Source organism: Symphalangus syndactylus, chromosome 10, assembly GCF_028878055.3.
Source record: "Symphalangus syndactylus isolate Jambi chromosome 10, NHGRI_mSymSyn1-v2.1_pri, whole genome shotgun sequence".
Classification (NCBI taxonomy): domain Eukaryota; kingdom Metazoa; phylum Chordata; class Mammalia; order Primates; family Hylobatidae; genus Symphalangus; species Symphalangus syndactylus.
This window is the reverse complement of record NC_072432.2, coordinates 62,019,142-62,046,135: the sequence shown is the minus strand read 5'-3', so window position 1 is coordinate 62,046,135 and position 26,994 is coordinate 62,019,142. Positions and strand designations below refer to the sequence as shown.

The 26,994-nt window shown below is 39.8% G+C and overlaps 2 protein-coding genes and 1 long non-coding RNA gene across 10 annotated transcripts in view; 1 reads left to right on the top strand and 2 right to left on the bottom strand.

Annotated features, from left to right (window-relative positions):
* NUP54 (nucleoporin 54) overlaps positions 1-11,366 on the bottom strand; it is a 36,364-nt gene extending 24,998 nt beyond the window's left edge. For 2 of the 7 annotated variants that reach the window (XM_063610362.1, XM_063610361.1), the window contains exons 1-3: positions 11,167-11,338; positions 7,243-7,326; positions 7,016-7,150 (exon numbers count right to left, since the gene is read on the bottom strand). In XM_063610362.1, the coding sequence (XP_063466432.1) occupies positions 7,016-7,150; positions 7,243-7,326; positions 11,167-11,233 (286 nt within the window). In that variant the 5' untranslated portion in view covers positions 11,234-11,338. Of the gene's footprint in view, positions 1-7,015; positions 7,151-7,242; positions 7,327-10,339; positions 10,502-11,166 lie in introns of all 7 variants that reach the window. The other 5 variants (XM_055297274.2, XM_063610360.1, XM_055297273.2 and 2 more) reach the window with 5 other exon arrangements.
* A 35-nt stretch (positions 11,367-11,401) lies between these two features.
* LOC129492231 (uncharacterized) lies at positions 11,402-20,858 on the top strand. Its single transcript, XR_010113858.1, has 4 exons — positions 11,402-11,461; positions 12,079-12,138; positions 12,359-12,452; positions 15,842-20,858. It is a non-coding gene; the product is annotated as an uncharacterized lncRNA (long non-coding RNA).
* Positions 20,859-22,212: 1,354 nt separating this feature from the next.
* Positions 22,213-26,994, bottom strand: part of SCARB2 (scavenger receptor class B member 2) — a 55,609-nt gene continuing 50,827 nt past the window's right edge. For both annotated transcript variants that reach the window (XM_055297270.2, XM_055297272.2), the window contains 2 exons: positions 26,685-26,843; positions 22,213-25,215 (listed from right to left, as the gene is read on the bottom strand). In XM_055297270.2, coding sequence (XP_055153245.1) covers positions 25,177-25,215; positions 26,685-26,843 — 198 coding nt within the window. In that variant the 3' untranslated portion in view covers positions 22,213-25,176. The remainder of the gene's footprint in view (positions 25,216-26,684; positions 26,844-26,994) is intronic.

Below are 26,994 nucleotides of genomic sequence, written 5' to 3'. Positions count from 1 at the left end.
AGTGCACCAACGTGCACCTGGCTAATTTCTTAAAATTATTTTTTGTAGAGACAGGGTCTTACTATGTTTCCCATGGTGGTCTCAAAACTTCTGAGCTCAAGCGACTCTCCTGCCTCAGCCTCCCAAAGTGCTAGGATTATAGGCATGAGCAAGTGTGCCCAGCCCTAATTATGTTATCCAAATTAATTCCATTACCGGAACACAAATTGGGTCCACAATATTAAACCTACACATGAAAGAAAGAAGGGAGGGAGAGAGGGATGCATGTGGATAAAGAAAAGTTTGTAAAGATGTAGGAGTTTTTAAAATAACCTTTATTGCTGTTATATTTGTATAATAAATTGGGGGATACAAAGTAAGTCTAAAAATCATTGTTATATCAACACCAGCTTACTAAACATTTTCCTTTCTCTCATTATTACAAAATATATATAGTAATAACAAATGGATTAACCATCAGTATTCTAGGCTAAAACTTTAGATGGCTGTGTAACTTTGGGCAAATCACAACCTCTCTGGGATACAATTTCTCTAATGGAAAGAAGGGCCAAGTTCTTAGGGCAGATAAGTATTTCCCAAAGTGTGAGATAAGTATGTCATCTTTTAACAAAGGGAGGAGCAAGTCTAAGGCTCAGAGCTTAAGGCAAAGGTATCTACCTAGAATTTATTTACACTATATTTTCTTTGTACTTAATTTCAATTACCTTTTCCTTAGAGCAAATGATACTAATTTTCCACTTACAGCAGCAATAAATTTTACTTTAAAATAACTGTATTTAGTGTTTCAAAGTAAACTGATTTAAAGAAAATTCTTAAATAGTAATACAAATGGTATGTAGATAAGGAGAAAACGTGAATACCAAAATGACCTGAGTTTTAAAACACTGTATTAGGTATTATTTAAGTTCTCTTTCAGCTCTAAACATTGAAAGTACCACAAGGTCCATGGAGCTTCTACAGAGCTAGAGAGAGGCTCTTTTACTCTCCAGAAAAGTATTAATTCCCAAATTAGTATATATAAACATTGGCAAGAACTGGACTAGAATTCAGAACACTTGAATCCTGGTTTATTATAAGGTCACTTTCTATCCTTGAGCAAGAAATTCCTGGGCTTTATCTTCCTCAACTTTTAAATGAGATGAATCAACTGTGATCTCTATACCAAGACATATGTAGTCAGTCTCCCATGTTGCTGATTATTCCTTTGGCCCCCAAAGAAAATCTTCACCTTCTGTTGAATACACATCCTCCTTGAAAGCCCTTCTCCCTTAAATTTCCTGACAACACAGTCTCTCTTGGTTTTTTATATATATAAACACATTCATTCATTCATTCACCATTAATTCATACAACAAATATTTACTGAGTACCTACTAAGTGCTCAGAGCTAAATACTAAAGATACAGTGGTAAACAAGGTAGACAAGGTACATTAAACAAACTGAACACATCAAACAAATATTAACAATTGTGATAAGTCCTTCAGAGAAGTACAGAGGTTCTGGGAGTACTAATAAGGGAGCTGATCAAGCCTGAGAGAGGGGTCAAGAGAAGACAGTTCCATTAGCACTTCAGTTAGGGCCTAAAGGAAGGAGTCAGCTAAGCCATGGGGTAGAGGTAAAGGCAAGCAGTATATGTAACATCTCCGTAGAGACAGAGAGAGGAAGATGAGTGGACAAAAGCAATAAGGAGGACTAACAATGAGGTAGGAAAAAACTAGACTAGAGTGTCACAGAAGTTAAGGTCTCCCATTGGCCAAATGCAACTAACTGAAACTTATTTATTAAAGCCCATGCATTGAAAATGGCAATTTTATAAAGTAAAGATCAAATTTTTAAAAAATCCTAACTCCTTGGATACCATTAGAAATAATGAGGCCACCAACTCCTGTTTACAAAAATTGTCCATTAAAAAGAAAAAAAATTATCTTGCCTTTACTATACAAACTGTACATCAGGGTGATCAAGCAGTCTTGGAGGATGAAGAAAAAGTTCCTTTTACAAAAGAAATTTCAGTGTGATAGGGAGGAAATTAGAAAATCACCATTTTGCAACTCCTAATAAGATAACTGATTGAGGCAATGATCATCAAGGAATGAAACCATTAGGTTATAGTAAGATAAAGATACACTGTCACCATCTGAACCTACTGATCAATCTTAGCATCACCAAAAGTGAGATAGCCTCTCAATGTGATGTGATATGAAGCACACAGCACCACTTGCAAAATGTTCTTACCAAAAAAGCAAACATCAAGTCCCTAAAGCAAACTTTATTTACTACAATTATGAGAGATAAAGTTAAATAATATTACAAGGAACCAGAAGAAAAATACAGAATGGGGGACATTTAACAAGACAACTGGAAAATTCATGAGGGAAAAAACAGAATGGGGAATTCTCTATACTAAAAAGAACTTAAGGGACATGACAAGAAAATGAATGTGTGGTCCTTATTTGGATCATGATTCAAACAAACCAAATAAGAAAACACTTTTGAGACATATAGGGAACTCTGATTATAGATGGGGTATTAGATAGTACCAAGGAATTATTGTGGGTTGGAATGAGGTACACATTTTTAAAGACGGAAGTATAGTAAAGTAAGCATGAAATGACATGCTTGGGATTTGCTCTCAAATATGTCAGTGATTTAAAAAAAAAAAGGAAAAAGGAGATGGACAATAACAAACGTGGCAAATTCTGACTTTTGATGACTCCAGCTGGTATGGTTCACATCACTATTCTTTTTTTCTTTATTAGTATTTTTCATAAGTAAAGAACATTAAGTGTTCACTGGATTTACTGAGATGATTAATGACCTTAACTTATTTGATAAAATAAAGAAAACAGAAACCAGATTGGCAAATAGTTTGTGAAGGGGAGGAGAGTGGTAGCTGAAGTGAAATGTGAGATTAAAGTAGTTTTTTTGTTGTTACTACTGTTTCAAGAAAAAATAAACTTTGAGTTACTTAAATGTGGATGAGAAGGTGAAGACTGGGGGAGGGAGTACAGCTAGAATAATCAACAGCACACGCACCCTGAGAAGGCAGGAGGTTATAAGATCCTGAGTCAGGTAAAAAGAGGAAAAGGCGGATAGAGGGAGAAAAAGAAATAGATTTGGTGGAGGGAAGTTGAAGGAATTGCAATAAGGGATTCTATTTTCTCTTTAGTTTTTTTTTTTTTTTTTTTTTTTTGAGACAGAGTCTTGCTGTCACCCAGGCTGGAGTCCAGTGGTGCGATCTCAGCTCACTGCAACCTCTGCCTACCGGGTTCAAGCAATTCTCGTGTCTCAGCCTCCTGAGTAACTAGGACTACAGGTGTGTACTACCACGCCTGGCTAATTTTTGTATTTTTAGTGGAGATGGGTTTCACCACGTTGGCCAGGCTGGTCTCTGACCTCAGGTGATCTGCCCACCTCAGCCTCCCAAAGTGCTGGGATTACAGATGTGAGCCACTGCGCTCAGCCCTATTTTGTCTTTGAAGTAGCAGTCAAGGCCATCTGCTAAAAGTAAGAACAGATAAATTTGAGATTTGAAGAGAATAAAGGTTTAAAATTACTGCTATAGAAAGTGGGAGACTAAGTTGAAAGTAGAAATTTCACAGGATTACCAGGCAATATTGAGACCTGAGGTTGGTGATCAAGAATTTACAGAGGTATTATCCCCTCTTCCATAATGTGTGATTTTTCTCAAGCAATATCTACATAGACAGTTGGGCTTATAAAGGCTTGGGGTTTTTTCAGGCAAATGTGACACAAAAACAAGCAAGTTTGGCATACTGGCAAGAGATATAGAAATGGAAGGCCATGGAATCTATGCTAGTTAGAGTAGCGAAGACAAAGAGCTAACAGAGCAGAAAGTATCAGTTGTCAGAAGGTCCAACGGTCTTTTGAAGGATCCTCGATAATCCATGCTTTGTCTTGGAAAGGACTTCTGGCGGTTGTTAGAAAAGCCAAATGTGACTTTTCCCCTTGATTCACAGGTACTGCCAACTGAGATAGGTATAGCTGTGACTAGTAAAAGAGAGCTAATAAGTATGAGGAATACATGGACGGGCATCTCCATACTGAGATAGGACAAGCGGTGATCCTAACAATGCTGCTCAGTAATTTATGGTCAATATCCTACTTGGCTTGGGGGTAGGAGATGGCAGCATTTAAGTGTTAGTGTTTCTAAGAGTTTCGTTCTAGCACTCTCCTCTTACTCTGGAATCAGGTCTCCTAAATGACATCATCCATATCTACCACTTTAAATACTACTTATGTTCTGATGGCTTTCATAAATATATACAACTACCCAGGGGACACCTCAAACTCGTTATCTACCCACAAACATCTGCTCTTGCTTTAGTATTCTGGATCTTAGTGAAGAGCAAGGGATCCTTCAGTTACGCCACCCAGAAGCCCGAGATACCTTTATCCAGTCATTCGCTTTTATTGATTCTACAAGTTAAATCTCTCTCAAATTCACATCCTGTTTTTTCTCTCCACTCTTAACTGTCTCTGCCTTAATTCAGGTCTTCACTATTTCTTGCTTAGATTTTGGCAACAGCTTCACTAGATCTCTGCCTTCATTCCAACCCATCTATAATCTATCTTCGTATTTCTCTAAGAGATACCTCTAAAAATCTGATTATTTTCCTGTCTAGCTTAATCCTACAACAGTTTAGAATTGCTTAAGGGACAGCTCCTTAGTAAAACATATAAGGCACACTAATAATCCAATTCATATCTATCTCTCTAACTCTCACCACTGACCCTGAGGTCATTTTTGCATTAAAACTGCACTGATCTAGTTTTACTGGTCCCAAATGCATTATACTCTGCCATAAACCACGCCATGTTATTTCCTCTGCGTGGATACCCTAGAATCGCCTTGACTATGAGCAAGGACTGTGGTCTTCAACCTTGTACACCCAATGCCTGACATACGATATATACAATAAATGGCTATTACATAACAAAATGAGCCCCTTTCAATTTTAAAATAGCACCAGATTCAAATTCCCATTTTCCTAACAAAACTAAATGGAACTACAGTTACTCATAGTTGGAGAGACTTTATTTCAAGAAACAAAGGAAACACTTCACTTTTGCTGTCCTTTCCTTAACTACTTAAATATTTCATCAAATTTTGTATTTTTGCAGGATTGTAGAAAAGATGAATGACTGGAATAGTTGAAAGAATAATTCTGAGAATACTATTCTATTATCTTCATCCTACTGTTAGGCAATCCTTGAAATTCATGTTTAATAAGTTAATAACTAATCTTCAATGACTGAGTAGGATGAATTTTAGCCAGTCAATCAAATTACTTAAGAAAAATGAAACAAAAGTAATTTTAAGAGGCACCAGATTGGAAAAGTGAAAACAGCACTAGAAGGAATAGTTGAATTTATGTCCCTGTACTTTTTCTAGAGAGGTATACAGGTAAGTCAATCTCTCAGGTTCCTCTCTTCACCCATAAAATGGGGATAACAAAAGTATTATTTCACAGGGTTCTTGTGAGAATAAGTTAATCCATACAGAACAACCCCTGGAACCTACTGCTATACCAGCTAGTAAGGATGATTAGTAAGGAAGCCATCAAAGACTAATAACCAGACTATGTCAAAGGGACTTGGGAGCCAACTTGAAAAGGCTTGCACTGGCCAAAGATGTAACAATTTAACCATCAATAAGAATGGTAACTGCAATGGATTAAAAAATAGCAACTAGTTTAAAGGCTGCAGTTTCTGACATTAAAACAAAAATTGGTCATCTTTGGACAACTCTTTATTCTGAAAACCAGTAATAAAGAGAAAGAATCAACCGAACAGATGAAGTCAAGTTTCTCCTCATGGAAGTATTTCAACAAATAAATGAATCCAGGTGGAATGGCACTATTTGTAACCCCTAATGAATTAATGGATCTAGGTAATGATCACCAATGGCTCAATGGCTGATCACTCAAAAAAAAAAAAAGATATTATATGTCTTCTGATAACAAATATGCCTATAAAATAGTCTTGCAAACAAACAACAACAACAAAATATATATATGTATGCCCCAGATCTAACCCAATCATCAAGAAATACAGAGAACAAAGGAATGTGTTAAACTATACCATAGGTGTGCAATCAGAAAAGTCTTGACTAAAAAACTCTATAGGATAAACAATCTGTTTTCTTCAACAAATTAAAAAATAAAAAAGAGAGGCCAGGCGCAGTGGCGCACGCCTGTAATCCCAGCACTTTGGGAGGCCGAGGCAGGCAGATCACGAGGTCAGGAATTCAAGACCAGCCTGGCCGATATGGTAAAACTCTGTCTCTACTAAAAATACAAAAATTAGCTGGGCATGGTGGTGTGCGCCTGTAGTCCCAGCTACTCAGGAGGCTGAGGCAGAAGAATCACTTGAACCTGGGAGGCGGAGGTTGCCGTGAGCCGAGATCGTGCCACTGCACTCCAGCCTGGGCGACAGAGCAAGACTCTGTCTCAAAAAATAAAAATAAAAAAAATAAAAAAGAGAGATAAAAGAGGAGCCTATAGAGATTTCAGACAAGCAAAACTAAATACTGTTTACATACTTGAATGACAAAATATAAAGTAAGGAAATGATCACCATAAAAGCCAAGACTGCAGGTCCTCTGATGGGGAAGCGATTGGGAGGGAAACGTGGTAGGCTTCTGAATTGGCTGGCCAGGAACCATCTCCTGACATGGGCAGTGATTACAAGGGTGTTAACCTTTGTAAACTTATATAAGCTGTACTTTTGTGCAGTTTCTCTATTTGTTATTTTTAACAACAAAAATTTAAATGGAATGATCCTAAACCCAGGGACCTTATAATCCTAACTGTGCCAATCAATGTTCTCCCCAGTTGCTATCATATTTAAACATGAGAAGTAACATTCCTAATCCTTTGGAATATATTAGTAATTCTTATAAAAAGTCCACTAAAGTATTCTGAATGCACTCAATAATGTCAGCTAGTATCGTTACGGTTTGGTATTTGAAGCTGAAAACCTCATACTTACTAGTTTGCTGCTGCTGCTGTTGTGTATTAAATCCTCCAAATCCCAGTCCGGTTCCCAAACCAGTACTACTTCCCGTTGTTGTGCCAAAACCAGTACCAAATCCAAAACCTTTGTTCTGAGTACCACCGAAGAGTCCTTGGAATGAAAAATTGGAACTTCGTAAGTTAAAAAAAAAAACTGACCTCTACTTCATTTACTTCTACAAATGACTTAAGATGGCCTCTTACCAGTAGTGCCTGTGTTAGTGGGGGCAGAAAAGCTGAATGCAGAACCTGCAGTTGTAGTTGTTGTCCCAAATCCTCCAAACCCACCTAATTAAAAAAGAACAAAAATAAAAAGGAAGAATCTTTTGTATATATAAAGGCAACTTCTTTTTAAAATTATTTTATAAGTAATTGCTACATATAAAATCAAAATATATTGATCTAATTTTTCCTTTCTCTAGTTTTAAGATCAACTTTTTAGAAAACTGTACTACCAATCAAGAAGTCAAAATGTTACAAGAAATGAACTAAGCATTTAAAATAGAAATATCACAATGTAATATATACCCTTCGATTAAAGGGGTGGTTAACAGTTACAGCTAAGAAAACACATTAAGCCTATTGCCATAATTCTAAAATGACTATGTATGTACTTTTAGAGGAGGTGTTGCAAATTCATATGCCTAGAAGATTTAGACTGGTAACAGTAAAGAGTAAAGTAGACTATGTGTTTACTGACAGGTGGAACTGTTTAAAATGAACAGTTTTTTAGATCAGCAGTTCCTAAATTCCAGCAGATACAAGAAAGGTAGTTTAGTAGTGTCACATATTCCCATTTTTTACCCCAAGAGAAACAGGAAATCTGGATTTTCTATGTAAAATTTATTGGTTTTTGGCCCGGCACGGTGGCTCACGCCTGTAATCCCAGCACTTTGGGAGGCCAAGGCGGGTGGATCACAAGGTCAGGAGATCAAGACCATCCTGGCTAACACGGTGAAACCCTGTCTCTACTTAAAATACAAAAAATTAGCCGGGCGTGGTGGTGGGCACCTGTAGTCCCAGCTACTCAGGAGGCTGAGGCAAGAGAATGGTGTGGACCAGGGAGGCGGAGCTTGCAGTGGGCCCAGATCGTGCCACTGCACTCCAGCCTGGGCAATGAGACTCTACCTCAAAAAAAAAAAAAAAAATTATTGGTTTTTAAACCCTAATTCCACCACTTTTTTTTTTTTTTTTTTGCAAGGAATTAAAATGTTTTGAAAACAGCATGCCAAACATATCACACTGACAGACTTGTTGCCAGTTTGCAACCTTGGTTTTAGTGAATTAATTTATGTCTAAATTAACTTATATTTCTACTTAGTCTCTGTCAAGACTAAGTAACTTTTCAAAGGAAGCATACCAATATACTTACCTCCACACAACAAGAATGTGTTTCTTGAAGGAAGAGATTTGACAGATAAATGGAATGCTAGCCAATCTAAAATTGTTTTGTTATTTTTGTAACTTATTGTCAGTCTTCAGCTGATTACCAATGTGGTATCAAAGCCTTTCAAGACAAATGTTTGAACCATTAGTGTCGAATTATATTGCAGGTTTTTTGGAATCTTCCTTTAATCTCATTTATTTCTGGTATACACCACAGATTCATCAATATTGCAATATAGAAAATACAAGAAGAAAAAAATGCAACCATTTTATATTAATCACCTCATTCTGATTTGGAAAACTACTCAACAGTAAGCTGCATGTTACATGCAGGCACAACTAAATATTCTATTTACTTGTAGGCTGTATTGCAGTACTGCAAACTGTAAACATTTTCATAAAAATCACCTAAAGTACTAAGCACTTTTGTAATTTCTTTTCATTACTCTTCACTTCCATAGAATAACTACGATATAATTTGAATTGGCTACACAATAGAAACACTAGTCAGTTTCTCATCATGCTCCACAACATCAAAAATGTTCTAGTAATAGCAGATCTGCAAGTATACAAAAATAAAAAGTAAACAAGAACGTCTATCAGCCCTTTGCTGAAGGTTAACATACATAAAAGTAGTTAAAACATGTTACATTATCATAACTCAAAACTTAACAGTGATAACTCCAAATGAACATGAAATCAAGCAAATACCAACAAGTTTATTTATTGTTGAATTATGAGCTGGGTGGCTTTATTCAGAAACACAAATTTCAAAGTAAGATTTCTGTTTTACCCAGTGCCAATTTTAAGCAAACAAGGAAAAGTAAACACATCAAAGGACAGTGATATGTGATCACTTCGAATACATCTTAATTAAAATGGATCATCTTGTCTTTGAAGTTTTCAAATATTCTTCGAACTGTTTTCAACTCAGATGCTAGGGTGATAATCACACTGCAGTAACCAGTGAATGAACAAATACCAAACTTCCCAATTAAGTTTTAGGGAGTAAACAATGTTTATCAAATGCATATAATTGGCATGGGCACAAGAGGCATAACGTAAGAGACTATGGACGATAAATTCATATACGAGCAGCTGAAGAACAAGTTTTTTTCTACAGTGTCACTATGTAAAGCACACATAAACCTATTTTAAATGTATATATAATATCATTATTGTTTTGCAAAATTTCTAATGAGCTGCAAACAACCCACATGCACATGAAAAGCTTCATAATTATCTTTCTGAATGCAAAGACGTCTAGCTTACCTTTTAGAATTCGATGCTATATGACATAAAATTAAACTGCTCTCTTTGAGCATTTCCCAAAATTCCAGCAAAGAATTGGGGATTCTTTCTATAATTACAAATCTTACAGAAATTACACATCTTATAGTATCCTAATCTGCTGAGTTGACCAAAGAAATACATTATTATCATTATAACACAAGTTAAAAAACAAAACAGGTTACTGCTGTTCGTATAAGACTTGTTTCTCTTTGGAAACAACAGGACAATAAAATGAAATCTCAATGAAAGATGCAGAAAAAATGAAAAATGACTGCAGGAGTCCAAGAATCCCAGGATGGGCTTGACTGGTGGTGAGTTTATACTTTGGAAGTCTTACCTAATAATTTTAAAGATATATTCTATTCAAAATTATAATCCAAATGCTTATCATTTGGAAGGTAAGCGCACATTTAATAAAGGAACATTGTAACTTGAAAAACTTTCCTAAACCACATCTTTTAAGGCAGTAAAAACTTGATACAGATGTTTTTGATTCGAGATAAGGAAATAAATTTCCTTTCCTTATTAGACAAGTAACAGTTCTTTCTCAAACTCCAGGAACCACAATATTCTTGGACTCCAGCTCCCAACACTGGTTACACATACAACCCGCAGTATCTACCTGCACTTGCCAGACTGTTACCAAAATTGAACGGAGTCGCCGAGGTAGTAGAAACACCGAAATTCCCAATATTAAAGTTCACTGCAGGATTAGCAGTTAATCCGAAACCCCCAAAATTAAACCCACTGGCGGTGGAGTTGGCAGTCTCAAGCCCACCAAATCCTGATAGGCGTGTAGGCAAAGAAACAAAATTTTAAAAGGGGGGAGAGGGAAAAAGAAAAGAAAGCAAGATAAGGATTAGAAGAATCAGCAGGAGGTTTCACAGAAGTGAACAAACCTGGTTTTGCTCCAAACAGTTTAAGAAAGCAGAGTGAGGGTGGGGTGGGGCAGATGGAAGAAGCACGACGGATAAGCCCCATAGCGAGGACCACAAGGGACCGGGGCTGGAACTAAGGGAGTCAATGGGCAGTGCTGGTGGATCCCCAGCCCTATCCTCCCCGAATCCGGCAGCGGGAACCACGCAAGCTTTCCCGCCCATCCGGGAGGCTGAGGTGCAGAGGGGAGGGAGGCTATCGGGCAAGGGGAGAGAGAAGCAACCTCCAATTTCTCTGAGTAGGACTCCCCGGCGGCGGGAAGCGAACCGCTCAAGCCAGGGCCCTGTGAAAACTCGCGCCGCGCGCCAGCTTCTAGTGGGACCTCGAGTACCCCCGTGGCCTCCTCGGGTGCCGCCTCGACCCACTCTGCCGCCGCCCGCCCTTTTCCAATGCCTCTAAAGTCTCCGCGTCGGCCAGAGGTTCCAGGATCCCCAGGTCGGAGAGTCTCGGACAGAGGGGGCGGACCAGACCCTTCCCCTTCTTCCCGGGTGAAGGTCTAGGGGGATCACTCACCCGCGGGGGCCGCGGTGGCTGCAGCGGTACCAGAGGTGCCCGAGGGAGCCCCAAAATTGAAGGCCATGTCGCGAGAGCAGGAGACGAAGGAGGTTACTCCCACGACGCGCAGCGCGCTCCTCTTCTCAGTCCGGCTGGGAAACCGCCAGTCAGATCACCGAGTTCCGCCTCCTTTCTGACCTAGCCTAAGAGGCCGGAAGGCCCCGAGGGCGTAGGAGATGGGTGGTTGTGAGGGAACGCCCCTAGCCGGCTCACTTCCGGTGGGCTTCACAAGCTGTGGGGCGTCACTGTTAAGGTAAAATGCTGGGGCGCTCGCGAGGGTGTGCCTCCTGAGAGTCCTTTAAAAACTGCCGTAGGGAGGTTCTTTAGGGAAAGGTGTGCAGAGGCTGAAGTTGTTAGTTGCTGTAGGGATACGCGGTAGACAGCTAGAATTTGCATGTGGTAGGGTTGAAGTTGCTGCCTCATCAAAGAGCGGGCCTGGGAGGTCGGGCAGCAGGGCTGGGGTTGAGAACCCCCCCGCCCCACCACCCACGAGGAGGTGGTATTTGAACCCAGTGCTGAAGGATGAGTAGACGGTGCAGAAGCAGTAAAGAGGATGCACGTTGGAAGAAATGAAAGATAATGGAATTGTAGCAAACACGTTGCGTCTACTATGTGCCAGGCACTCTTCTAGACATTTTACATAATTTAATCCTCAGCTATCTTGTGAGGTGGGTTGCTGCTATCTCCAGTTTATAAAAGAGGAAACGGGTACCAAAGGGTCAGGCTGTGTCTAGAGTAAATACTCCTAACCACAGCTCTAAGGGGAGCACTGAAAAAGAGGGGAAGAGTGGCCCCCCTCCATTGTACTTGTAATATCATTTAATCCTCAGAATAACTAAATAGAGAAGATTCTGTAACTGTATTTTGCAGGTGAGGTGAGAGAATTGAGGTTTGGAGTTATTAAGCAGCTTGCCCAAAGTCACCTTGCAGGTAGGTTCTGGAGTCTAGTTTTGGACTCATGTTTCTCCACTTCAGAGTCTAGTTTTGGACTCATGTTTCTCCACTTCAGAGCCCCAATTTGTAAAAATTACCATTATATTATGTTGCCTTGTAAATTATGGTAAGGATTTCAGACTGTTTCTTGAGGGTAATGGGAAACCTTTAAGGGGTTTTAGTCAGAGGACTAGTATGACTAGAATTTTATTTTTAGAAGATCCCTCTGGCTGCCATAAGGAGAATGGATTGGAAGGAGCCAGTATGCCTGAGGAAGATAGAGCTTTTAGGAGTCTCTTGTAGTTGTACAGGTAAGAGATGATAATGACTTGGATTATATCTGGCAGTGGAATTAGGAGAATAAATTTGAGAGATACTTAAGAAATAGCATATATGAGACTTGTAGTATTTGGACGTGGGAAGTAAGGCTTCAAGAACAACTTCCTACTTACTGGCTTGGGCAAGTTGGTGAATGGTGGACCAGTGTCTGACTCCTACAAACTGAGTATGCTCTCATACCCACTGCCCTGCCTTCTTTCACTGTTTGTCACAGATAATTTATCAATCTAATTTTTCCTTACAATAATATATATTCCATAAGTGCAAGAACCATGTCCCTCTTGTTCCATGCCCATCACAAGTGCCTGGCATATAACAGGGGGAAATAAATAATGAATGAATGACAGATAGGTGGAAACCAGATCTTGAAAGCCCTTCCTTAGCATGTTAAGGAGCTTTGATTTACCAGCAGCTTGTCCAGCTTGCGGCCCATGTGGCTCATGGCTCAGGATGGCTTTGAATGCAGCCCAACACAAATTCGTAAACTTTATTGAAACATTGTGAGGTTTTTTGCGATTTTTTTAAAGCTCATCAGCTATTGTTAGTGTTAGTGTATTTTATGTGTGGCCCAAGACAATTCTTCTTCCAGTGTGGCCCAGGGAAGCCGAAAGATTGGACACCCCTGATTTAGCACATAGCCTAATGGTTAAGTACTTAGCTTACCTTAAAAAAACAAACAACCATTATTCTTCTTCCAGTGTGGCCCAGGGAAGCCAAAAGATTGGACACCCCTGATTTAGCACATAGTCTAATGGCTAAGTACTTAGCTTACCTTAAAAAAACAAACAACCCCCCAATCTAGCAGAAAGAAAAACCAAAGATTAATTTATGGAATCTGCCAGAAGCTCAGGAATTGGAGCTATCACTATCTTCATAAGTTGGGGTAAAGGGAAGATAAAATGAGAGGAACTGGTTGAAAGTCTATTTAAGAAGCAGTTAGAGGCCGGGCGCGGTGGCTCACGCTTGTAATCCCAGCACTTTGGGAGGCCGAGGCGGGCGGATCACGAGGTCAGGAGATCGAGACCATGGTGAAACTCCGTCTCTACTAAAAATACAAAAAATTAGCCGGGCGTGGTGGCAGGCGCCTGTAGTCCCAGCTACTCGGAGAGGCTGAGGCAGGAGAATGGCGTGAACCCGGGAGGCGGAGCTTGCAGTGAGCCGAGATTGGGCCACTGCACTCCAGCCTGGGCGACAGAGCAAGACTCTGTCTCAAAAAAAAAAAAGAAGCAGTTAGAGCTCCCAAAATCCTCTTCTGACCTAGTGCAGCCAATTGAATGCTTCTTCCTCACTCTAGAAAAATAATGGAGGATTCTTCTCTACAGTGATTAAAATAGTATTATTTGCCAGGCACAGTGGCACCAGCCTATAGTCCCATCTACCCGGAAAGCTGATGTGGGAGGATTGCTTGAGCCCAGGAGTTCAGCCAGCCTGGGCAACACAGTAGGGACTCCCCCCCACCCCCTGCCAATGTCAAAAAAATAAAATAGTAGTGTCTCTGGACTTGGGGGCACCAGACATTATTGAGAGTGGGTAGTGCCCTACTGAATGGTGGAAGACTGAGTGGAAATGCATGCCTATACACCTTCCCCTACTGCTCCCAGAACATTGGCAGCCAGGCCTTTACCCTCCAGGAAGATATAGGAGAATTTTCTATGGGTGAAATGACCAGTATCAAAGAAAAGACAATCATCTGACATCAGAAATCTCCAAATAAATGATTTAGCCACATCCCATTATAGCAGTGGTTCTCAACTGGTGCCAATTTTGACTTCTACTCTTCCTATCCCCTGGCACATCTGGCAGTGTCTACAGACAGTTTTGGTTGTTGCAATTGGGAAGATCTTACAGGCATCTATTGGGTAGAAGTTGAAGATGCTGCAAAATACTCTAGGACAGGCTCCCTTCCTACCCAAACAAAAAATTACCTGACCCCAAATACCACTATTACGGAGTTTGAGAAATCCTGCTTTATAATAAAGCTCACACTTTGCAAGCCTCACTAAGGCACTCAGAACTTCCATTCAGCTTTTAAGTCCCACTCTTATATATGAGTAGACCAGCAAGGATTACCAAGCTGAGGAGAGCCTTTAACACAATGTATAGCGATCAAAACAAATAGAGCAGCAAAAGCAGCTTGGAGGAAACTAACTGCAAGGAGAATAAAACTTTTAAAAGGTGAACATGTCCACAGAGAGATAGCAAGAGATTGTAACCATGAAATAATATCAGGATGTGATTATTTTCAAAGGAAGGTATTCTTAGCAGAACAAAAGAGAGCTATTGGAATTTTAAAGCTATTACCAGAAATGAAAAACCCAGTAGAAGTGTTGGAAGATAAAGGTGAAGAAATCTCTCAGAAAGAAAAACAAAAAGACCAAGGATGGAAAATTGAAGAGAAAATAAAACTAGAGGACTAGTTCAAAAAGTCCTCTATCACACACACTGTTATATCATGCACACTAATACAATAATTTCAGAAAGAGTATAGAGAAAAATCTGTCCTTTAAAGTCCTTCAAGATTTGGTCTCTTCCTACTATTCATTCATTCAGAGTTTATTAAGTCCTACTATGTGCTTGGTACTATTCTAAGTGCTAAACAAAAAAGGTATGGTTTGTGCCTTTGAGAACTTACAGTTGAGTGAGGGAAAACCAGATATTGAGTTGATAGTACACATGTGGGCCAAGTGCAGTGGCTCATACTTGTAATCCTAGCGCTTTGGGGGGCCAAGGCGGCAGAGTCACTGAGCTGGGGAGATTGAGACCAGCCTGGGTAATATAGGAAGACCCCATCTCTACAAAAAAGTAGACCAAATTAGCCAGGTGTGGCACACGCCAGTAGCCCCAGACGTTGACGCTGCAGTGAGCAGAGATCATGCCACTGCACTCCAGCCTGCACGACAGGGTGAAACGTTGTCTCAAAAGTAAAGAAAAAAAAAATAGTATACTTGTGACTGTTCAAGAAGGCAGCACAGGTGAGGAAATTATTAAATAATTCAAGAGAATTTATCATAATTGAAAGACACTGCTGGGTTGAAATGGTTCACCAAATGCTCATTACAATTAATGAAAATAGACTCACACTAAGGCACGTTCCAAAATAACAGAACCATGATGGCAAAGAAGTTTCCAGAGAGTAAAAGAGGTCACACACACAAAAACAAGAATCAGAATGGCATCAGACTTCTCAATGGTAACACTAGCTAGAAGGCAGTTGAGAAATGCCTTTGAATTTCTGAATACAAATTATTTCCAGCTACAATTCTATTCCCAGCCAAGTTATAGATCAACTGTGAAGGGAGAATAATAGCATTTTTAGACAAAAAAAAAACTTTTAAAAAACAAAATACCTCCTATTTCTTAGGCATTTAGTTACTAGAGGATGTTTGCCACCAAGATGGTGCCAGTGCTGAAAGAGGAAGACATTAGGAGCTCCAACACAGATGGCAGGAATCCTCAGGATGACTTGGAGAGCAACCAGTCCAGACTGTAGCAAGTCAGGTTCTGGGGAAGGCTACTTCATAAGGATGAGCAATTTGAGAGAGATTTAGACAATCAGCAACAAGGTTGGGGTTGAATTGGTAATAAATACATGAAAAATAAGCCAGTGGGACAATTAATATTAGATGAGAAAGGAATAGTGTTGAAATGTTACTTCATGGCTCAATTGTGCAGTTTCCACATAATCCCAATAATGTGAATTGAATATTGAGCTAGACAAAATTATGGCATAACTATACTGGAAAGATGGGGGAATGAAAAGAGCATTTGTGTGCATAGAAAAGAGCTAAGCCCTCATCCTCCATGGTGGGGAGTCAGTGGGTAACACTGAAACAAAATTCACCAAGCAGCATATCATCTATCTAGAGACAAGGGGGTAAATTAAAAAAAAAAAAAAAAATGGCTAAAAGAGGTGCCTGCAAGCACTCTGAGAGTAGTATCTGCTTTTCTTATCTTTTTTAAAGATAACAATTGTAGAATTGTTTGATTCTTAGTATGTGCTTATATGTATAACTTTAATAAAAATGAAAACAAACAATAACAAAAAGCCTTTGTACTTACCAAAATTACTAATGTCATTTGACCCAGCAATGCTATTTCTAGGAATTTATCTTATAAATGATTTGGTAAAATAATGGAATACAAGGTAATTCATTACAACACTGTCTATAATAATGATTGGAAACAAACCAGGGTTTGGTTAAATAAATTGTTGCTTTTATACAAAGGAATGCTGTTCTGCTATGAACTGGGAACAAAAAAGCCCTTTATGTACTGAAAAGAAAGACCTCAAAGATAAATTACATGTGGAATGTTCATCCTTGGAGTTGAAAAAAAAATTACATGAAAAATGCACAATTCAGTACACTGTATGTATGCTACAATTTGGGTTTAAAAAAAAAGAGGGCTAGAATATATAAATACACATAATTTGTACAAAATATTCCTGGAAAAATACATTTGAAAAACCAAATAATATTGGTTGCATCTGGGAAGATGTATTGGGTGGGTAGGAAATGGGTGGAGGAAGACTTTTACCCTAAACCCATTTTATGCATTCTGAAAATGTAGAAGGGTTACTTATTTAAAAAACTAAGTAGGCTGGGCACGGTGGCTCATGCCTGTAATCCCAGCACTTTGGGAGGCCAAGGTGGGCGGATCACAAGGTCAGGAGATCGAGACCATCCTGGCTAACATGGTGAAACCCCGTCTCTACTAAAAACACACACAAAAAAATTAGCTGGGTGTGGTGGCGGGCCCCTGTAGTCCCAGCTACTCGGGAGGCTGAGGCAAGAGAATGGCATGAACCCGGGAGGCAGAGCGTGCCGTGAGCCGAGATCATGCCACTGTACTCCAGCCTGGGCAATAGAGCGAGACTCTGTCTCAAAAAAAAAAAAAAACTAAGTAATGCTGGCTAATATGGTGAAACCCCGTCTCTACTAAAAATACAAAAAATTAGCCGGGCATGGTGGCACGTGCCTGTAGTCCCAGCTACTTGGGAGGCTGAGGCAGGAGAGTCGCTTGAACTCAGGAGGTGGAGGTTGCAGTGAGCCGAGATTGCGCCACTATGGCCTGGTGACAGACTCTGTCTCAAAAAACAAAACACACATACAAAAAAACCTAAGTAATGCTAATTGTTGCGGGAAGTCAGGGACCCCAAACGGAGGGACCGGCTGAAGCCATGGCAGAAGAACGTGGATTGTGAAGATTTTATGGACATTTTATTAGTTCCCCAAATTAATACTTTTATAATTTCTTATGCCTGTCTTTACTGCAGTCTCTAAACATAAATTGTAAAGATTTCATGGACACTTATCACTTCCCCAATCAATACCCTTGTGATTTCCTATGCCTGTCTACTTTAATCTCTTAATCCTGTCAGCTGAGGAGGATATATATCACCGCAGGACCCTGTAATAATTGCATTAACTGCACAAATTGTACACCATGTGTGTTTGAGCAATGTGAAATGTGGGCACCTTGAAAAAAGAACAGGATAACAGCAGTTGTTCAGGGAATAAGAGAGATAACCTTAAACTCTGACTACCAGTGAGCCGGGCGGAACAGCCACATTTCTCTTCTTTCAAAAGCAAATGGAAGAAATATTGCTGAATTCTTTTTCTCAGCATGGAACATCCCGGAGGAAGAGAATGTGCGCCTGCGGGTAGGTCTCTGAACTGGCCCCCCTGGGCGTAGCCATCTCTTATGGTCGAGGCTGCAGAGATGAAATAAACTCCAGTCTCCCAGAGCGCTCCCAGGCTTATTAGGAAGAGGAAATTCCCACCTAATAAATTTTGGTCAGATCCGTTGATCTCAAAACCCTGTCTCCTGGTAAGATGTTATCAATGACAATGGTGCCTGAAACTTCATTAGCAATTTTAATTTTGCCTAGGTCCTGTGGTCCTGTGATCTCACCCTGCCTCCACTTGCCTTGTGATATTCTATTACCCTGTTAAGTACTTGATGTCTGTCATCCACACCTATTCGCAAACTCCCTCCCCTTTTGAAAATCTCTAATAAAAACTTGCTGGTTTTTGTGGCTTATGAGGCATCACAGATCCTACCAAAGTGTGATGTCTCCCCGGACGCCCAGCTTTAAAATTTCTCTCTTTTGTACTCTGTCCCTTTATTTCTCAAGCTGGAAAACGCTTCGGAAAAATAGAAAAGAACCTACGTGATTATCGGGGCAGGTTCCCCAATATCTGGCGCCCACGTGGTCTTTTGCAGGATTCCTAGTGAGAGTGCAGATATGCAGGTGAGGACAGCAGGAATGAAGACTGATGGGTGATTGCTTGATTGTATGTGGAGGGGAGGGAAAGGAGGAGTCTAGCATGAGTCCCTGATTTCTGGCTATACAGTGAGATATGATTGTGATGCCATTTTCTAGTAATCGGAATTTGGGAAGAAAAGAAAAATGAGTTCCTTTACTTACTGCATTTGAGGCAATCTGGCTAAGGATATCCAGCAAGTGTCTGGATATGTGAGGCTGAAGCCGAACAGTAAATCCCATTTACTTCCCAGACTTCAATTACAACCCAAGCACAACTCAACCTGTGTTGTGAAAAGAAAGACCTCAAAGATAAATTACATGTGGAATGTTCATCCTTGGAGTTGAAAAAAAAAATTACATGAAAAATGCACAATTCAGAACACAACCCACCTGTGTTTGGGTTGTAATTGAAGTCTGGGAGGTAAATGGGATTGTCAGGGAGAGAGTATCAAGTGAGAAGAGGTTGTAGCTGAGTACTAGTATTAAGAAGAGAGCAGAGAGCCCTCAAGGGAGCCTGAGATACAGGGGCCAAATCCAGCCTACTGCCGATTTTTGTAAAATACTCGTTTGTTGGAACATAGAGACATCATTTATGTGTTGTCTATAGCTGCTTTCATGCTGTCAGAACAGAATTAAATAGTTGTGACGGCACCTGGCTTGCAAAGCAAAACAATTTTCAATATGGACCTTTGGAGAAGTTTTTCAAACCCCATCTAGACTACTGCAGCAGCCCCCGTAGCACAATGAGCAAGACTGTCTATGACCTTGGCAGTTCATTCTTGGTAGCCTGCAGAATAAGTTAGCTGTGGCTGGAGTTTCCTCCTTCTAGGGAAAAGGCTGCACCCAAGCTCAGGTTCCCATGGGACTGGTGCCTTCTTCATCACAGGAGTGGAGATTTTTAACATCTCATGGACAGCTGGCATTTCCAGACAACTCCTGTAAACCATTGGCACTCCAAATCCAAACCACCTGTTGCCTAGCACCTTGTGTTTTCCCCCATTGACGAGACTGCTTCTTCAAGCTTGCCCTATTAAAAGGGAGACTAGTAGGAGGATGTGCTCTTCTGAAACCAAACAGTATTGGCCTTGGCTTACCTCTCCATGGGATAACATGAGGATGGTACCTTCTTTTTTCCTGGCCCTGTAAATTTGTATTTCCTCCAATGAAGTTCATTCCTTAACCCATGCTATGTAGCTTTGTGGATTCACCCTGAAGGGTGGTGTATGACAGCTGATGACCCAGAAGACCCATCTTGCATGCCAATGGAGACCTAGCACAACAGCTCCTAATTGATCTCCCTGCATCCATGTTAATTCTCTTCAATTGTAGTCTTCATCTTGCAGCTAGAATGGGTCTTTCTAAACAGAATTGCCCACCTTCCTCCCACAACCCAATTGAAAACACAATAGCTCCCCATTGGTCTTAAGACATACCAAAATACCCAAATCTTTAATATGGTTTAATGAGACTCAACATGATCTGGCCTCTGTCTTTTTCTCCAGCCTTATTTCCCACCATTCATCCCTCTGGACTGCAGCCAGTCACTTGTAGTAAACACGTTTCCTTCTGCCCTTGAGCATGTCCTGTTCCCTTTGTCTGAAATACCTTGCTTTGCTTAATTAACTCCAGCTCCTAGTCATGTTCCCAAAACATGAAACTCAGTTGAAATTTTACATTTATCTGTATGATTATTTGGTTACTGTTTTCCACACTAGACCATAAGATTCCATAGATCTCTTTTAAACCAGTAGCCTAGTTTATATTCAAAGTGCCTAGCATAAAGTGGGTGCTTAATGAAATTAGTTGAACACATTTTTAGGCATAATGTAGAAAGAAGCCAGGATCCAAATACCACCTACTGTATGATTATATAAAATGTCTGGAGAAAGCAAATCTACAAAGACCGAAAGATGATTAGTGGTTGCCAGGGGCTAGGGTTGGCAACACTGAGTGGCTATAAACTGGCATGAGGAATTTTATTGAGGTTATGGAAATGTTCTAAAACTGCACAACTCAGTAAATTTACTAAAAATCATTGTATTGTACATTTAAAATGGGTGACTTTTATGGTATGTAAATTATACCTCAATAAAGGTGTTTAAAAATAAAAGCGACTAAATGAAAAAATATAGTTGTTATTGGAAATGAGATCTTTATCTTGTGCTGAATGTGTATACATGTTTTTGTACTTTGTATTCTGTACCACTCATCCTATACTGTTTTCTTATTGCTAATGGATATATGTTTTAACATACCTTATTGTTTAAAAATTTTTTTTTTCTGGATTTTTCTTACTCCTTGATTTGAAATAACTAGGCTTGGCATGTTACAAAGTTCCAGGTGTCTCTACCTACCTTGAGTAAGAAGAAATAGGTACAAGGAGCTTCCCTGTGACATAAACCAGCTGCAGAGTTAGGATTCCTAGGAAGTATGTATCTTAGGGATCAAGTGTCCTTGATACATGACATTTGTAACACTGAGCTTGATATTTTAAGACTGATCTAGATTTGCTGATTTCAAAAATAAGTTGCAATATTGGGATGGGAAAGGTTTTAAAGGTAATCTGAATTTTGGAACTAATAACTTTAGTACCCTAGATAGTACCATAGATAAATATCCCTAGAAACAAAAGCCTCAGCACTTTGGGAGGCTGAGGCGGGCAGATCGCTTGAGCCCAGGAGTTCAAGACCAGCCTGGGCAACATGGCAAAACCTTGTCTCAACAAAATATACAAAAATTATCCAGGTGTGGTGGTGCACACCTGTAGTCCCAGCTACTAGGGAGGCTGAGGTAGGATAATCACTTGAGTCCAAGAGGTCGAGACTGCAGTGAGCCGTGATTGCACGACTGCACTCCAGCCTGGGTGACAGAGCAAGACTCTCAAAAAAAAAAAGAAAAGAAAAAAAAAACCCAGTGCCTCTCCAATAGCTCTTGGATCCTACTGAGCCCCTTCGGGTTGACTTATCTGCATTTTGGTTGGGTTTACCTGGAAGCAGACCTAAGATAAGGATGTTAGGACAGGTGGATGATTTGGGAAGCAGCATTGAAGGGCTGGGTGATTAAGACAGGGAATAAAGAAACACTAATAGAAAGTAGTTACCACTGTGGGCAACCCTAATTGAGGACCCATGTGGAATAAGCCTGAGAATTGGTCCTGTGAGGATTGAAACATCTATCAGCTGACTGACTCCTGCCCTATTTAGTTGAGGGTTGCCTTGGGTTATTAACTCCCTGATACTTCTATGGTGCATCGAGGGCTCTTGAGAAGGACTTAAGACAGAAAAGCAGAGTGTGGGACTGCTTGGAGTGAAACTTGTCAGGCTGATTGTAACTGTCCACTACAGCGAAGCTGAAATCAGACATGGCCCAAGTGTGTGACTCAGGGCTGCATCTGTCAAGGAACATCTTTCCAGTGAAACTCCATAAACAACAGGACATCCAATGACATATGACTTCTAGAGCAATTTTATATAAAGTGGTTTTTTATTAATGAAACATTTCATTGCATTAAGGGTAGAAATAAACATGTCAAGAACCGCATGAAGTGAACCAACTGTATAAGCTACATGAAGAGCATTCTGGTCAGTATTCTTGTTAACAGGCACAAGCAATTTAGTGATAATGCCCAGAGGGCCAAGGATGCGGACCACCTTTTGCAGAACTCATATCTCGAGCAGTTTAAATTAAAAATTAGCCTCCCTTAAGTTAAAAACCCCAATAGGGGTTAGTTGTGTAGTGCTTGTTCCACTTGACCATTAGTGATCTTTCTAGAACATGAGGAAATCAAGTCTGGTTGGAAAAGCCTGGAGCTAAAAGTGGCAAAGCCCATTTCCTGTCCTGTGCTCAACTCCTAATTTTCCCTGAGAGAAGTGAGTTAAGCCCTCTGTCTTGGTTTCTTCCTCTCTAAGTTGAGGATCATGGTACCAGAAGCTTGCATTCTGTGATCATGACAGTGCTTACAATCACAAAGCCTGTGGGGGTCTTTCTAAGATAACCGCTGCAAGAAAATGAGCATGAGAAATAATTTATCTTCAACTTAAAGCCAAATAAGTGCATTCATTCCTCTTAATCTATAATTTTGACTGTAGTTTGTAGGTCTGTCTCAGACTTCTCAGAAGGATAGTATCAAATGTGATTTAAACCAAGTAACTATTAAGAATTATGAAACAGGCCAGGCCTGGTGGCTTATGCCTGTAATCCCAGCACTTTGGGAAGCTGAGGCGGGCGGATCGCAAGGTCAGGAGATCGAGACCATCCTGGCCAACATGGTGAAACCCCATCTCCACTAAAAATACAAAATTTAGCTGGGCGTGGTGGCACGCACCTGTAGTCCCAGCTACTTGGGAGGCTGAGGCAGGAGAATTGCTTGAACCTGGGAGGCAGAGGTTGCAGTGAGCCAAGATCACGCCACTGTACTCCAGCCTGGTGACAGAGTGAGACTCTGTCTCAAAAAAAAAGAATGATGACACAAGTATGGAAGTAATATGTTTTTGGTCTCCCTGCCAGTGTGCAACTCAGTCTAAATGTGTATATCATTAACTGTTATCATTTACAGTATTTAAAATATCCTCCTCACAGATGATTATATCCTGATAATAGGACTAAACCAATAAGTATGTACTAGCGTTGTCAATTTTATTAGTATGGATAAGTACATGCATAAATAAGACATGTCCAATTATCTAGTTAAATATTGATAAATTCTAAAAATCTAGATATTTAACATTATTGAAGACCAAATATTTTTGTTAGTTTTTTTACATTTTGATGAGTTGGAGTATCTGAAGGTTCTATCTTGATTCTGTAGAAAAGTGGAGAGTTTAATGAATTGCCTCTTCAAGAGGGGAAATATATCACATGTCATTTTAGTGTAGAAAAAGGAAAAATTGTCAGTAAAACAATTTATTACCTCAATACAGGGATAAGAAGCTATGGAAATGAAATCTATATTTCTTTCTTCATTTGCTTACATTGAAATCCAGTTTTAAACACAAAAAAAATCCTTTTGAATGGTTCAGTAAGAAATTCTATAAGCACTTTGTCAGCTAAATGTATAGGCTTCTCAATTCAAAATGAATGGTGAACTTTGAGAATCAAAGAAAATGCCCTTAAATATGCTTGAATTCTGAACACTGTGACATACCATGGCTCCCAATTCCCTGTCTTAGGTTATGCTGAAACCAAGAAGTCCTTTGAAAAGTGGTGTCTTTGCTTCTGGTCCTAAGAGACCTTTCTTTAAAGTACTTTGTGCAATATTTTAAACATCTATCATTCTGTCAGCAAAATGATTGTCACAGGAAGTGTAGGGCACACGTTTATCTATTCAGTGAGTGACAGTGAGCTACAAAACACTGGAAAGAACTGAATCTAGGGAAGGAACTTGTAAAAAGAACTTCAAAATTACCAAGAAGAAGGCTGTCCCAGAAGAAATGTCTCTTTAGTCTAATCAGACTTTCTGAAACTTATGTGTAACTTAGGCTGTAGATAGATGGATTTCCCATATTCATAACTTTACAAATAATCACTTAATATTAGATTAATACAGTAACTTATTTGGCAAGGGCGACTCAGGAAGAAAAATCAGTTACTCATTACATTCTCTCAGAAGCATCTTTTCATAGCACAATCATTTTGACTAAAAAAAAACAGTTAACTATCCACAAGCATCATAACTAGCATTTAATTCTACATGAAATATCTGTACTTTATCCTCACCAACATTACTTATGCATTCTCTTCATTCACAAAAGTACAAGTTAAAAATCCTTAGGAGCTTGTCACTATTAACTCACCCAACCCCTATCCCATTTGATTCTACCCAGTATTTTATTGTAGTTGGAAGACTGAGTTTTCCTGGAGGAATTATGAACTGAAGATCAGCATAAAATGTAATATGTAATGTTTTAGAAATCAGATGCATTTGAATGATATATTGGATGAAGCTACCATTTTACCCTGGGTCCCGAACTCTTACTTACTTCTGTTTTGCAAGTGAAATGGAGGAATACAACATAAAATGGTATATACACATTTTGAGCACAAAGTTCGGTGAATGAAGCATACTGAATAAAGTTAGACCAAGTAGCATTAACAAGTGATGCAGAGACATTTTACCCACAACAGTGGTCACAAAATTCTGGAGCTACCAGCACCCAACAACAACAAAATTACTATACAAGGGTTTATTAAATACTTGCTAGACACATAAAAGAACAATTGCAGAGCCCACATGATTTTATAAAGCTTAATGGCCAGCCATGTCAGCCTGCTGTTTAACCTCTGGCCAGAATGTTCCTATCACTTGCCAGCGCTATGTCTTTTCCCTTCTTTCAACAGGCAACAAGCCTGCAAGGAGGTGGAGGGTTTCCCCACGTCATGGTCCAGGTCAGGACAGCTCACACAGTTTCTTCACCAAGCAAAGGCAATGTTTAGGTTCGAATGAGGGGTGCTCTTTCATCCGCTGTTCCCTGAAACACAGAAGAGAGAAGACAAGTTAGATGTTCATGTCAGAAACTTCTCCCCAGTGTGAAAAGTTTGGGTGGGGAGTGGGGGCATGGAAGGAGGAGAGACCTATAGGAAGGTGGCTCATCCCACTCACCTCCCCTCTTGGGCTGCTGCTTGTTCTTGAAGATTCGGGCCTAACCTTTCCAGGAGGCCTTCTCTGACCACTCCCACCCTCAATACCAGAGCAGTACCCTTCTCTGTGTTGATCTGGATTATAAAACTTAGACTCTATTCAATTTGCCTCCTTCCTGGTTTGAAACCTACTAAGGAGCAGTGTCTCAGAGATAGTAGTTCTCAATAATTGCTTGCTTGTTGACTATTTGAGGAAGGTTAATTGTAGGAGCAGTAATTAACATTTCCATGAGGTTTCATTTGTGCTTAAGACAATTTCAATGACTGCATAAAATCAGACTGGAAGATTCACACATAGAAATGGCAAAATAGTTTGCCTCACAGCTAATTCAGGCTAAAGTGACTGGCAGGGGATAAGAGAAATAATGGAAGAATATGGAAGTCAGAGAAATTCAGCTAATTTTACTCAGATGGTTTCATTTATTTATTTTCTACTTCACATTTGCCTTGGACACTTAGTTGAGGAAACTGGAGGAAAAAAGGCCTCTGTCGTAAAAAAAGGAAGCTGCAGAAAATTTAAGAAGGGCTTCTACAGAAAAGGCTCATTGGAGGTATTTAGGTTCCTGGTTGGGCGGCTGGTCACTTGGAAAGGCCAACCCAACTCTTTATCCTAGCCTTCCAGGAAAGTAACCATGCCCATGTTCCAATCATTTATTATGCAGTGATACCTAAATCATAGGTATCTTTGGATACATCAAGGATTCTTTCCAAGCAGGGCCCTGGCTGTCTTGATCTATAATCTTGGAGCTGTTTTACCATATTTAATAATACTTAAACCTTTATTGAGCTCTTACTATATGCTAACACTGGGCCAAGTCCTTTATGTCTACTATATCATCTAATCCTCATGAAAAACTCATAAGGGAGGCTTTTATTATCCCATTCTACAGATGAAGAAACTGAAGCACAGTTTCTAGGGTCGTATAGCTGTTAAGTGGCAGAACTGGGATTTGAACTCAGGCAGTCTGACACCAAAGATCAGATGTGTAACTGTTATATATTCTTCCTTTTCTTTCAGGTTATTGTTTTCAAAGACATAAAGTTAACTCCCAGGGGATACATCCAAAGAGATTCTATTCCCCAGATACTAGATGGTACATTCTATCCCTCCACCTTCTTTGACACACTTCCTTTGCTTCCCATTTGGTCCAACAGTAAAATAAGCATGAAATCACTATGCCCAGCATAAAATCCCAGAATTCATCCTCATAAGCCAGCTGACAGCCCTTCAGTGAAGTACAGTTGAATTCCTCAGGTAAAGTTATCCAGTAAGGAAGAAGTTCCTTCAGCCAGTTCTCACCTCATCCATGGATCCCTGTCCTTTGCATGCAAGCCAGGTAAAAACCAAACCAAAGAACACACCCAGCGCCATGATGATGTAGGGTATGTTGGTGATAATCAAAGTAGTGTTAATCATAGACTTCAGTCGACTCGCCATCTCTTTATCAATGTGAACACTCTGGAGAGGCAAGAAAACAGTATTCTTGATGACTAAACATCCAGTGTGTAACTGTTTTTTGCTATATCTTTCCTTTATTTAATACAATTTGGGAACGTCCTCCTGTTAGCAAACCAAACATACTGAAAATCCATTTATAAGTCAGAGTAAT